Source organism: Oncorhynchus mykiss, chromosome 16 (assembly GCF_057628025.1).
Source record: "Oncorhynchus mykiss isolate SJ-2025 chromosome 16, ASM5762802v1, whole genome shotgun sequence".
NCBI lineage: Eukaryota > Metazoa > Chordata > Actinopteri > Salmoniformes > Salmonidae > Oncorhynchus > Oncorhynchus mykiss.
In genome coordinates, this window is record NC_143037.1 from 67092857 (window position 1) to 67107248 (window position 14392).

The 14392-nt window shown below is 45.0% G+C and overlaps 1 protein-coding gene across 1 annotated transcript in view; it reads right to left on the reverse strand.

Annotated features, from left to right (window-relative positions):
* LOC110492536 (NUAK family SNF1-like kinase 1) overlaps positions 1–14331 on the reverse strand; it is a 45519-nt gene extending 31188 nt beyond the window's left edge. Inside the window, exon 1 of the mRNA XM_021566940.3 lies at positions 13513–14331. Coding sequence (XP_021422615.2) covers positions 13513–13836 — 324 coding nt within the window. The 5' untranslated portion in view covers positions 13837–14331. The remainder of the gene's footprint in view (positions 1–13512) is intronic.
* Positions 14332–14392: the final 61 nt, after the last annotated feature.

Genomic DNA, 14392 nt, shown 5'->3' on the forward strand with positions numbered 1-14392 from the left:
ATTTCAATATTATCGCTTGCACAGTGCTCCTTGGGATGTTTAAAGCTTGGGAAATCTTTTTGTATCCAAATCCGGCTTTAAACTTCTTCACAACAGTATCTCGGACCTGCCTGGTGTGTTCCTTGTTCTTCATGATGCTCTCTGCGCTTTTAACGGACCTCTGAGACTATCACAGTGCAGGTGCATTTATACGGAGACTTGATTACACAAAGGTGGATTGTATTTATCATCATTAGTCATTTAGGTCAACATTGGATCATTCAGAGATCCTCACTGAACTTCTGGAGAGAGTTTGCTGCACTGAAAGTAAAGGGGCTGAATAATTTTGCACGCCCAATTTTTCAGTTTTTGATTTGTTAAAAAAGTTTGAAATATCCAATAAATGTTGTTCCACTTCATGATTGTGTCCCACTTGTTGTTGATTCTTTCTCAAAAAAATACAGTTTTATATCTTTATGTTTGAAGCCTGAAATGTGGCAAAAGGTCACAAAGTTCAAGGGGGCCGAATACTTTCGCAAGGCACTGTATGTATAGGAGTGAGGTGATCAGGATATAGGGTAAACAGAGTAGCAGCAGCATAGGCTATATGATGATTGTAAGTGAGTGGCTGTGCGTGTGTTTCGAGTCAATATGAATGTATGTGCATATTATGTGTGTGTGTTGGAGTGTCAGTGTGCATGAGTGTGTACTACAACCCTGTTGATGTGGAAGGGGTTTGTGCCCCCCCCTTTCCGGCACCACACTGCCAGGTCACTGACCTCTCATCGTCGCCAGTGATCAGACCTACCACTGTCTAGTCGTCAGCACACTTGACAATGTTGTTGGTATTGTGCATCACCACGCAGTCGTGGGTGAACAAGGAGTACAGAAGGGGACTAAGCACACATCCCTGTGGGGCCCCCGTGTTGAGGGTCAGCATGGCGGTCAGCCCGTCAGGAAGTCCAGGATCCAGTTGCAAAGAGAGGTGTTCAGTCCCAGGGTTCTAAACTTGGTGACGAGCTTGGAGGAGACAATGGTGTTCAATGCTGAGCTGTAGTGAATGAACAGCATTCTCACATTGGTATTCCTCTTATCTAGGTGGGTGAGGGCAGTGTGGAGTGCAATTGAGATTGAGTCGTCTATGGATCTGTTGGGGCGGTATGCACATTTGAGTGGGTCTAGGATGTCTGGGATGATGAAGTTGATGTGTGCCATAAACAGCTTCTCAAAGCACTTCATGATTACAGATGTGAGTGCTACAGGCGGGTAGTTATTGTGGCATGAAGCCTTAGAGTTATTGGGGACAGGAATGATGGTGGGACTTCTTGTACTTGTTCCTGTCCTCAGCCGTAGCCCACATGATCTTGAAAATCAAATCAACACTAGAACCACCTGACCTTTCAGCCTAAAAATACCCGCTAGAGAATGTTGAGAATGTTGCCGGGTGTCACATTTAGCATACGCTTCAGATGCATATCAACCTGCAAGGTGCACAAACAAACACCAAGCCTTGACAAATATTGCATAAACAATTGTAAAGCATGAATTGCATGAAGAAATATTAGTGGAAATATACCCATGTAAAAATATAACAAAAAATATTTGTTTAGATAGAGTAAAGGACATGTTTTGTATAATTCTACAAAGTCTACAAAGTAGGCCAAAACCCAATTTCCAACACTTCCAGTCAAATGAGGCATCAACATTCTAACAGTGTAATAAATCCATTTCATATTTCCTATGTGAAGAATAATAATTTGGTTGTGTTTATAAAAGTTGTAAGTAACATTAGAAAACTAAAAAACTACTATTTCAAAGAACATGAAAGTTCATTCGTTTATGTTACTCTAGGCCAGTGGTTCCCAAACTTTTCATAGTCCCCCTCGTTTGCACAAGGGTCAAATGTTGTTATTTGCCATCATTGGTAAGCCTGCCACACACACACACACACACACACACACACACACACACAAAACATAAGAATGAGAGTGAGTTGTTGTCACAACCCAGCTCGTGGGAAGTGAAAAAGACCTCTTATAGGACCAGGGCACAAATAATAATCAATTTTGCTCTTTATTTTATTTTGTCTTACATATAAAACCTTATTTGTTAATTGAAAATTGTGAATAACTTACCACAGGTTAATGAGAAGGGTGTGCTTGAAAGGATGCACATAACTCTGCAATGTTGGGTTGTATTGGAGAGTCTCAGTCTTAAATCATTTTCCACACACAGTCTGTGCCTGTATTTAGTTTTCATGCTAGTGAGGGCCGAGAATCCACTCTCACATACACTACCGTTCAAAAGTTTGGGGTCACTTAGAAATACTTGTTTTTGAAAGCACCTTTTTTGTCTCTTAAAATAACATCAAATTGATCAGAAATGCAGTGTAGATATTGTTAATGTTGTAAATTACTATTGTAGCTGGAAATGGTTGATTTTTAATGGAATATCTACATAGGTGTACAGAGGCCCATTATCAGCAACCATCACTCCTGTGTACCAATGGCACGTTGTGTTAGCTAATCCAAGTTTATAATTTTAAAAGACTAATTGATCATTAGAAAACCCTTTTGCAATTATGTTAGCACAGCTGAAAACTGTTGTGCTAATTAAAGAAGCAATAAAACTGGCCTTCTTTAGACTAGTTGAGTATCTGGAGCGTCAGCATTTGTGGGTTCGATTACAGGCTCAAAATGGCCAGAAACAAAGACCTTTCTTCCGAAACTCGTCAGTCTATTCTTGTTCTGAGAAATTAAAGCTATTCCATGTGAGAAATTGCCAAGAAACTGAAGATCTCGTACAACGCTGTGTACTACTCCCTTCACAGAACAGAGCAAACTGGCTCTAACCAGAATAGAAAGAGGAGTGGGCGGCCCTGGTACATAACTGAGCAAGAGGACAAGTACATTAGTGTCTAGTTTGAGAAACAGACGCCTTACAAGTCCTCAACTGGCAGCTTCATTAAATAGTACCCTCAAAACACCGGTCTCAACGTCAACAGTGAAGAGGCGACTCCGGGATGCTGGCCTTCTAGGGATAATGAATCCAGTTGTTTGTGTCATCCGTTTCGGGAAAGTACCTTCATAATTGCGCACCCAACTCACTCAGGTGCTTCGCTATATCACATTTGACATTGTCCGTAAGCTTGAGTTTATTTACACACAAAAAAAATCATACAATGATGGAAAGACCTGTGTGTTGTCCTTGTTAATGCAGACAGAGAAGAGCTTCAAATTCTTAAATCATAGCCTCAATTTTGTCCTGCACATTGAATATAGTTGTGGAGAGTCCCTGTAATCCTAGATTCAGGTCATTCAGGCGAGAAAAAACATCACCCAGATAGGCCAGTAGTGTGAGAAAGTCATCATCAAGCAAGCAGTCAGACAAGTGAAAATTATGGTCAGTAAAGAAAACTTTAAGCTCGTCTCTCGATTCTAAACCATGTTTAAATTATTTTGCTCCTTGATAACTAGCACACTTCTGTATGTTGTAAAAGCATTACATGGTTGCTGCCAATATAAATTTGGATACTGCTTTAAAGCAGCACCAACTTAGCCACACAGTACTTTTAGTAGATTCCCTACAAAGATCAATACATTTTTTATGTTGTTGAATTCCATTTTAATGCCTGGAATCCGTGAGGGCCCTAATTATCATATTTGGACCCGAATGAGGCTCTCCACTCTACAAGCTCTCACAGTCTCACATCAGAATTAGATGTTCATCCATGTTTCTCAAACGTCAAATTTCAAAGTTATTTAAAATGTCAAATTTCAAAGTCTATAAGGCATTAACTCCAAATTCTTAAGGTTAGACATTAAATCCGAATGGTTAAGGTAAGGGTTACGGTTTGGGATAGGATTAAAACAAAAATATCAGCCTTTGAAATCAGAGGCATATGCTTATGCCCATCCGCCATCCCCATCCACAATGCCTTAGCAAAACCGAAACCTATTTGAAGGTAACAGCGCTCACTGTTGCCCCCCTAGGATCATGTCACCTCCACCTTACCTGCCACCCTAGACCTACTTCAGTTTGCATACCGCCCCAACAGGTCCACAGACGATGCAATCGCCATCACAATGCCCTATCTGGACAAGAGGAATACCTACGTAAGAATGCTGCTCATTGATTACAGCTCAGCAATCAACACCATAGTACCCTCCAAGCTCATCATTAAGCTTGAGGCCCTGGGTCTCAACCCCGCTCTGCGCAACTGGGTCCTTGACTTCCTGACTGGCCGCCCCCAGGTGGTGAAGGTAGGAAACAACATCTCCACTTCGCTGATCCTCAACACTGGGGCCCCACAAGGGTGCGTGCTCAGCCCCCTCCTGTACTCCCTGTTCACCAATGACTGCGTGGCCATGCACGCCGCCAACTCAATTATCAAGTTTACAGACAACACAACATTAGTGAGCTTGATTACCAACAACGACAAGAGGGCACTCTGAGTGTGGTGTCAGGAAAACAACCTCTCACTCAACGTCAACAAAACAAAAGGAGATGATCGTGGACTTCAGGAAACAGCAGAGAGAGTACCACCCCCTATCCACATCGACGGGACAGTAGAGGAGGTGGAAAGTTAAGGAAGTAGAGGAGGTGGAAAGTTATGGAGGTAGAGGAGGTGGAAAGTTAAGGAGGTGGAAAGTTAAGTTCCTCGGCGTGGGTCATTCTCATGAAACCATTAAAATACCATGGCAGTAATGATTTTAAATAGAAAACATCATAATGCATATATGATATGCATATATGATGAACAGAGAGAAGCAGTAGGGTAAAAGAGGGGTTGGCGGGTGGTGGGTGGTGGGACACAATGCAGATAGCCCGGTTAGCCAATGTGCGGGAGCACTGGTTGGTCGGCCCAATTGAGGTAGTATGTCATTGAATGTATACTTAAAGTGACTATGCATATATGATAAACAGAGAGTAGCAGCAGCGTAAAAAGAGGGGTTGGGGGACACACACAATGCAAATAGTCCGGGTAGCCATTTTATTACCTGTTCAGGAGTCTTATGGCTTGGCTTGGGAGTAAAAACTGTTGAGAAGCCTTTTTGTCCTAAACTTGGCACTCCGGTACCACTTGCCATGCGGTAGTAGAGAGAATGTATACAGAGAAGAGAGTCGGCCCGAGAATTGAACACTGTGGTAACCCCATAGACTGCCAGAGATCTGGAAAACGGGCCCTCCGATTTGACACACTGAACTCCGTCTGAAAAGTAGTTGGTGCGAGGCCATCATTTGAGAAACCAAGGCTGTTGAGTCTGCCGATAAGAATGTGGTGATTGACAGAAACGAAAGCCTTGGCCAGGTCGATGAATACAGCTGCATAGTATTGTCTCTTATCGATGGCGGTTATTATATTGTTTAGGACCTTGAACGTGGCTGAGGTGTACCCATGACCAGCTCAGAAACCAGATTGCATAGCAGAGAAGGTACGGTGGGATTTGAAATGGTCGGTGATCTGTTTGTTAACTCTGCTTTCGAAGACCTTAGAAAGGCAGGGTAGGAGAGATATAGGTCCGTAGCAGTTTGGGTCTAGAGCATCTCCCCCTTTGAGGAAGGGGATGACTGCGGCAGCTTTCCAATCTTTGAGGATCTCAGACGATACGAAAGAGAGGTTGAACAAGCTAGTAATAGGGGTTGCAACAATTTCGGATGATCATTTTAGAAAGAGAGGGTCCAGATTGTCTAGCCCGGTTGATTTGTAGGGGTCCAGATATTGCTAGTGTTCACTATTGAACGTTTACTTTTGTAAATCACTTTTCCTAAAATAAATAATCTCAGCGAGTAGATTGATGGGCCCTTCTTTTGCTCTGGACAGCTCGCGTGTGGAAAACACTGCTATAAGAACGCATTATGACTCTGTTTTTACTTGTAAATCATCCTTTCCATCCATACATACCTAGTGGGGGAGAAGGAGCAGAGGAGGGGGGTGAATGATGGTGGGGGAGAAGGGGGCAGTGGGCAGAGGAGTGGGGTGAAGGATGGTGGGGGAGAAGGGGGCAGTGGGCAGAGGAGGGGGGTGAAGGATGGTGGGGGAGAAGGGGGCAGTGGGCAGAGGAGGGGGGTGAAGGATGGTGGGGGAGAAGGGGCAGAGGAGGGGGGTGAAAGATGGTGGGGGAGAAAGGGGCAGTGGGCAGAGGAGGGGGGTGAAGGATGCTGGGGGAGAAGGGGGCAGTGGGCAGAGGAGGGTGGTGAACCACAACCTCAACACCACAATGGGACAGACAACACAGGACCCACCAACCCAACAGACCCCACCCCCCCATCATCTCCCCAAAATCCCCCAATTCCACTAACGGTCCGTATGAAGCCAAACGGAGCTGCTGCTCATGTTGGTATCTGCACTGATGGCGCAAAAGCCATGACAGGGAGACATAGTGCAGTGGTAACGCGTGTGCCAGCAGTTGCTCCCGTCACCACTTGAACACACTACACTGCAGCATCCACTGAGAGGCTCTTGCTGCCAAGGGAAAGCCTGACAGCTTGAAAGACATTTTGGACACTACAGTGAAAATTGTTAACTTTGTTAAAGCAAGGCCCCTGAACTCTCATGTATTTTCTACACTATGCAATGTTATGGGCAGCGACCATGTAACGCTTTTACAACATACAGAAGTGTGCTGGTTATCAAGGGGAAAAGTATTGACACGTTTTTTTGAATTGAGAGACGAGCTTAAAGTTTTCTTTTTTGACCATCATTTTCACTTGTCTGACTGCTTGCATGATGACGAGTTTCTCACACGACTGGCCCTTCTGGGTGATGTTTTTAATCACCAGAATGATCTGAATCTAGGATTACATGGACTCTCTGCAACTATATTCAATGTGTGGGACAAAATTGAGGCTATGATTAAGAAGTTGGAGCTCTTCTCTGTCTGCATTAACAACGACAACACACAGGTCTTTCCATCATTGTATGATTTTTTGTGTGCAAATGAACTCAAGCTTACGGACAATGTCAAATGTCAAATTTAATCAGAAGCCACTGCCAGATTTCTGGATTGAGCTGTGCTCAGTGTATCCTGCCTTGGCAAATCGCGCTGTTAAGACACTGATGCCCTTTGCAACCACGTACCTATGTGAGAGTGGATTCTCGGCCCTCACTAGCATGAAAATTAAATACAGGCACAGACTGTGTGTGGGAAATTATTTAAGACTGAGACTCTCTCCAATACAACCCAACATTGCAGAGTTACGTGCATCCTTTCAAGCACACCCTTCTCATTAACCTTTGAGTTATTCCCAATTTTTGATGGACAAATAAGGTTTTATATGTAAGATGGTTAAATAAAAAGCAAAATTATTGATTATTATTATTGTTAATATTATTATTATTGCCCTGGTCCTATAAGAGCTCTTTGACACTTCCCATGAGCCAGGTTGTGACAAAAACCCACACTCATTCTTATGTTTAATAAATGTATTGTGTAATGTATGTGTGGCAGGCGTATGATGATGGCAAAAAACAACATTTGATACGCAGCTGAAGGTTGAATGTTTGAAGGGGTACGGAACTATAAAAAGTTTGGGAACCACTGTCCTAGAGCAAACAAAAAACTATACATACCTCGGCCTAAGGTCACAGGTAACTTCCACAAAGAAGTGAAAGAGCTCAGAGACAAGGCAAGAAGGGCCTTCTATGCCATCAAAATGAACATAAAATTCGACATACCAATTAGGATCTGGCTAAAAATACTTGAATCAGTTATAGAACCCATTGCCCTTCATAAAAGGAGATGATTGTGGACTACAGGAAAAGGAGGACCGAGCACACCCCATTCTCATCGATGGCACTGTAGTGGAGCAGGTTCAGAGCTTCAAGTTCCTTGGTGTCCACATCACCAACACCCAAGCACATCAAGACAGTCGTGAAGAGGGCACGACAAAACCTATTCCCCCTCAGGAGACTGAAAAGATTTGGCATGAGTCTTCAGATCCTCAAAAGGTTCTACAGCTGCACCATCAAGAGCATCAGTTGCTCGGCCTCCGACCGCAAGGCACTACAGAGGGATGTGCGAACAGCCCAGTACATCACTGGGGCCAAGCTTCCTTCCATCCAGGACCTCTACACCAGGCGGTGTCAGAGGAACGCCCTAAATATTGCCAAAGACTCCAGCCACCCAGGTCATGGACTGTCCTTCAAAAACAAACCCAATTCTGATAAACTCCCATATCTACTGGGTGAAATGCCAGTGTGCCATCACGGCAGCAAGATTTGTGACCCGTTGCCACAAGAAAAGGGCAACCAGTGAAGAACAAACACCATTGTAAATACAACCCATATTTATGTTGATTTATTTTCCCTTTTCAACTTTAACTATTTGCGCATCGTTACAACACTGTATACAGTGGAAATCGGAAGTTTAAATACACTTAGGTTGGAGTCATTAAAACTTGTTTTTCAACCACTCCACAAATGTCTTGTTAACAAACTATAGTTTTGGCAAGTTGGTTAGGACATCTACTTTGTGCATGACAACTAATGTTTCCAACAATTGTTTACAGACAGATTATTTCACTTAATCACAATTCCAGAGGGTCAGAAGTTTGCATACAGTAAATTGACTGTGCCTTTAAACAGCTTGGAAAATTCCAGAAAAGTATGTTATGGCTTTAGAAGCTTCTGATAGGCTAATTGACATAATTTGAGTCAATTGGAGGTGTACCTGTGGATGTATTTCAAGGCCTATTTTCAAACTAAGTGCCTCTTTGCTTGACATCATGGGAAAATCATAGTATAAAGACCATGGGACCACGCAGCCGTCATACCGCTCAGGAAGGAGACGCGTTCTGTCTCCTAAAGATGAAAGTACTGTGGTGTGTAAAGTGCAAATCAATCCCAGAACAAGAACAAAGGACCATGTTAAGATGCTGGAGGAAACAGGTACAAAAGTATCTATATCCAGAGTAAAACAAGTCCTATATCGACATAACCTGAAAGACCGCTCAGCAAGGAAGATGCCACTGCTCCAAAACCGCCATAAAAAAGCCAGATTACGGTTTGCAACTGCACATGGGGACAAAGATCATACTTTTTGGAGAAATGTCCTCTGGTCTGATGAAAGAAAAATAGAACTGGCCATAATGACCATCGCTATATTTGGAGGAATAGGGGGAGGCTTGCAAGCCATAGAACACCATCCCAACCGTGAAGCATGGGGGTGGCAGCATCATGTTGTGGGGGTGTTTTGCTGCAGGAGGGACTGGTGCACTTCACAACATAGATGGCATCATGAGGCGGGAAAATTATGTGGATATATAGAAGCAACATCTCAAGACATCAGTCAGGAAGTTAAAGCTTGGTCGCAAATGGGTCTTCCAAATGAACAATGACCCCAAGCATACCTCCAAAGTTGTGGCAAAATGACTTAAGGACAACAAAGTATTGGAGTGGCCATCACAAAGCCCTGACCTCAATCCTATAGAAACTTTGTGGGCAGAACTGAAAAAGTATGTGTGCAAGCAAGGAGGACTATAAACCTGACTCAGTTACACCACCTCTGTCAGGAGGAATGGACTAAAATTATCCCAACTTATTGTGGGAAGCTTGTGGAAGGCTTTAAACAATTTAAAGGCAATGCTACCAAACACTAATTGTGTGTATGTAAACTTCTGACCCACTGGGAATGTGATGAAAAAAATATAAGCTGAAATAAATCATTCTCTCTACTATTATTCTGACATTTCACATTCTTAAAATAAAGTGGTGATCCTAACTGACCTAAGACAGGGAATTTTTACTAGGAGTAAATGTCAGGAATTGTGAAAAACTGAGTTTAAATGTATTTGGCCTCGGTGTATGTAAACTTCTGACTTCAACAGTATATACGTAAAGACATTTCAAAAGTAATTTATTATTTTGGAACTTCTGTGAGTGTAACGTTTACTGTTTATTTCACTTTTGTTTATTATCTACTTCACTTGCTTTGGCAATGTTAACATATGTTTCCCATGACAATAAAGCCCTTGAATTGAAATGGTGGGGGAGAAGGGGGTAGTGGAGACTACATGAGGAAAGGAGGGAGGGCTAGCATTTGGTGAAAGGGCTTAGAGGTTGAGGGCGTAAAAGGGGTGTGAGAGGGGGCAGTGGAGAGCATGAGGGAGTGGGGAAGAGGGAAGCACAGAGTTAACAGAAGGAGAACTGAGAGCAGGGGGGAGGCACAGGGTTAACAGAAGGAGAACTGAGAGCATGAGGGAGTGGGGAAGAGGGAGGCACAGGGTTAACAGAAGGAGAACTGAGAGCATGAGGGAGTGGGGAAGAGGGATGCACAGGGTTAACAGAAGGAGAACTGAGAGCATGAGGGAGTGGGGAAGAGGGAGGCACAGGGTTAAAAGAAGGAGAACTGAGAGCAGGGGGGGAGGCACAGGGTTAACAGAAGGAAAACTGAGAGCATGAGGGAGTGGGGAAGAGGGAGGCACAGGGTTAACAGAAGGAGAACTGGGGGCAGGGGGGGGGGGTGTCACTTCAGGCCTGCCTCCTGCCTTCCTCTGGGGCATTAAGACCTGACCAGCAGAGCACAGAGAAGGAGGGAAGAACACTGGGTTTTGCTCTCTTCTAGACACCTACGGGAACACACAGCATTCCTGAAAGGACAATGACTAGGGTGTGTGCTAAAATGAGAGAAAGAGTATGAGAGAGAGAGCGAGAGAGAAAGTGGGACACAGAGAGAGAAAGAGATGGAGTCATGAGTCTAAACATATTTAGTACAAATATAGAATTAGTGTACTTGCTGGGTGGCAGAGCCATATCTAACATAAGAGGGAGTTCAACTGCCCTCCTATAATATGTCCAATAATGCAGTTTGCGCACATTCAGTCCCACATTCAGTCAGTGAAAGTGACCTACAACAAAGCTTACTGTACTGACATACCCCAGACTCTCCCCCTCCCAGCCTCTCTCCATCCCTCTCCCCCTCCCAGCCTCTTTCCCTCCATCCCTCTCCCCCTCCCAGCCTCTCTCCCTCCATCCCTCTCCCCTTCCCAGCCTCTCTCCCAGCCTCTCTCCCCCTCCCAGCCTCTCTCCCCCTCCCAGCCTCTCTCCCTCCATCCCCTCCCAGCCTCTCTCCCTCCATCCCTCTCAGCCTCTCTCCCTCCATCCCTCTCAGCCTCTCTCCCTCCATGCCTCTCCCCCTCCCAGCCTCTCTCCCTCCATCCCTCTCCCAGCCTCTCTCCCTCCATCCCTCTCCCCTTCCCAGCCTCTCTCCCCCTCCCAGGCTCTCTCCCCCTCCCAGGCTCTCTCCCCCTCCCAGCCTCTCTCCCTCCATCCCCTCCCAGCCTCTCTCCCTCCATCCCTCTCAGCCTCTCTCACTCCATCCCTCTCAGCCTCTCTCCCTCCATCCCTCTCAGCCTCTCCCCCTCCCAGCCTCTCCCCCTCCCAGCCTCTCCCCCTCCCAGACTCTCTCCCTCCATCCCTCTCCCCCTCCCAGACTCATCTCCATTAGCAGACCGTCTGTTCCAACCCTAATCTGGAGTCAATGCCCCGCCCCTCTATATTCCTTCCTTCTCTCCTTTTCCATAGACCCCCTCCACATCTTCCCCCTCCCCACCACATCTCTTCTTCATCTGTCCTTCTTCACTCAGACAACAGCTCCTGATCCTGTTTCTAAAAATATGGTCAATTTGTCTCAAGGAATTCTCAGTATGCACTGGCCACTGGCTCAAGGAATTCTACCACCATCTCGCTCTCCCTCTCTTCTATTCTTTATCCCCCGCTCTCCCTCTTCTATTCTTTATCCCTCGCTCTCCCTCTTCTATTCTTTATCCCCCGCTCTCCCTCTCTTCTATTCTTTATCCCTCGCTCTCCCTCTCTTCTATTCTTTATCCCTCGCTCTCCCTCTCTTCTATTCTTTATCCCCCGCTCTCCCTCTCTTCTATTCTTTATCCCCCGCTCTCCCTCTCTTCTATTCTTTATCCCTCGCTCTCCCTCTCTTCTATTCTTTATCCCTCGCTCTCCCTCTCTTCTATTCTTTATCTCCCGCTCTCCCTCTCTTCTATTCTTTATCCCCCGCTCTCCCTCTCTTCTATTCTTTATCCCTCGCTCTCCCTCTCTTCTATTCTTTATCCCCCGCTCTCCCTCTCTTCTATTCTTTATCCCTCGCTCTCCCTCTCTTCTATTCTTTATCCCTCGCTCTCCCTCTCTTCTATTCTTTATCCCTCGCTCTCCCTCTCTTCTATTCTTTATCCCTCGCTCTCCCTCTCTTCTATTCTTTATCCCTCGCTCTCCCTCTCTTCTATTCTTTATCTCCCGCTCTCCCTCTCTTCTATTCTTTATCTCCCGCTCTCCCTCTCTTCTATTCTTTATCCCCCGCTCTCCCTCTATTCTTTATCCCCCGCTCTCCAGTAAATGTAGGAAAGAGGGACTGGGTGTACAGTACAGTAGCAGACAGTGACAGGATTGGGCTAGTCTCCTAATCTGATATCCCATCAGATTATCTCTATAATAACATGTTTGTTTACTAAAAATCAGAAAGGGGTATCTATCTCTTTGTCTTCAGCTCACAGTAGACTGAAGGATTAAACCCTGAACTACGAGCAACAAAACCATTAAAACAAAACAATTCTCTCTCTCATAATGTATTATTTTTCTCAGGTACATTAATAGATAGCCAATAGCCATATTGCAAATCATATAATGCGCATGTCATATGGTTCTTTTCCCCTTTAGAATAACCAATCCTTCATTATCACACCTAGAATGGAACTATGTCTGTTACATTTGGTCTGTGTTTGGAAGGGAAAACCTAGTCAGTTGCACAACTGAATACATTCAACCAAAATGTGTCTTCCACATTTAACACCATGTCTGTCTTCAATGAAGTCTGGGGAGTAGTTGTTGTGGGATTAACTACCTCGCTGAAGGGCAGTTACTGCAGATGTTTACATATTTCGGTTACACTCTAACCGCTAGGCTGCCTGCCCTCCGTGTCTGTGTGTGGGCCTGGGTGCATGCCAGTGAGAGTGTGTGAGGGGTCAAGGGTAATGAGTCAGATAACGAGAAGGTGGCCTAGGCCCTCAGAAGGCCCCTGATCCCTGGCATAGCAGCGGGTATGAGCTAATCCACTACAGATGGCACACAAAGTACGCATCTATTCATTAGACCGATGACAACACCTTCCCCATACAATCTGTCCTCTATCACACATGAATAATTAATAACACACACAATACATAATTCTGATAAGAACCAAAACATAACTGAAGGACAGCTGCCTGAGACTTCCAGGCACAGCCAAGGGCAAGACACACACATCATCTGGGGTCCCTTTGTTCGAATGATTTGGCAAACGCACGATACAGGTAACAAACAAAATGTCAATAACAGATGCATATTTTGCCTTGGTACCCCTAACATAGAAGGCAGCACACATTCAGAAACATTTGGTTGCAATGATGAGTTGGTCTAATATCTGTAAAGTGAACATTTAGGTTATAATATGACATAAAAGGCTAACACATGGAAAGGAAGGACAGTATAGGATTGAGATAGACAGAGACATAGTTAATTGAAAAACAAACAAAAACACCTACTGTCTTCCTGGTCGTTCTCTCCACCGCCCTCTTCACTTTCCCGTAGGTGCCTTTTCCCAGCGTCTCCAATACCTCGTAGCGGTGTTTCAAATTGTGTTTATGTTGGTGCTTCTTCACTTCCACCGGCATAGAGCCACTTTCCCCGGTGTGGCTGGGGCGCTTGTCCCCGCTGAGGAGACGACGGCTGTCCAGACTTGAGGTCTCGGAGCCATCATCGCCGGTTTCGGTATCTGCCGTGTCCTGCATGTTGTCCCTCCGTTCTGACCGGTCTTCAGTGCTCATCACGCTGCTGCGGTGGTCTCTGCGAATTTCCCGCCTGCCCATCCTGGTCTCGCTCAGTGCGCACCTGTCGCAACTAGTTGCCTACTTGGCAGCGGAAATATTTCATAAACTGACACAGGATTTGTTATATTTCTTTATCCCTACAAACAACTAAAGGAAGCCTCAAATTGCTTAGTTTCATAGCAGATAGATGAAGCAACAAAACACCAGGCTACTATCAATGATTCACTCTGCTTGAGGACATTAAATGTCAAAGGGGTATTCGGTTAATAATCCCAGACATCAGCTCATTAGGGAAACCCCTGTTCCATTTGTCTCGCCTCCCGTTCTTATGCTGCTGTTCATACTCGCTCTCTCTCTTTCCTCTATCTGAAAACAAATCACAACAAATCAGCAGTGAGAACCACATGGTCCCATTGGGTTGGTGGATCCGCCCCAGTCCATACCGATGCCAGCTGTCATAGCAACATGCAGCGTCACACTAATTTAGGATCGTTTGGGCTTTCCGCCGACCTATTTCTGACCATGCCGAACAGTAGGAGAAGGAGAAGGAATGCTTGGCACGTAAGCAACGTCCTCGAGGAATGACCCGTTCAAT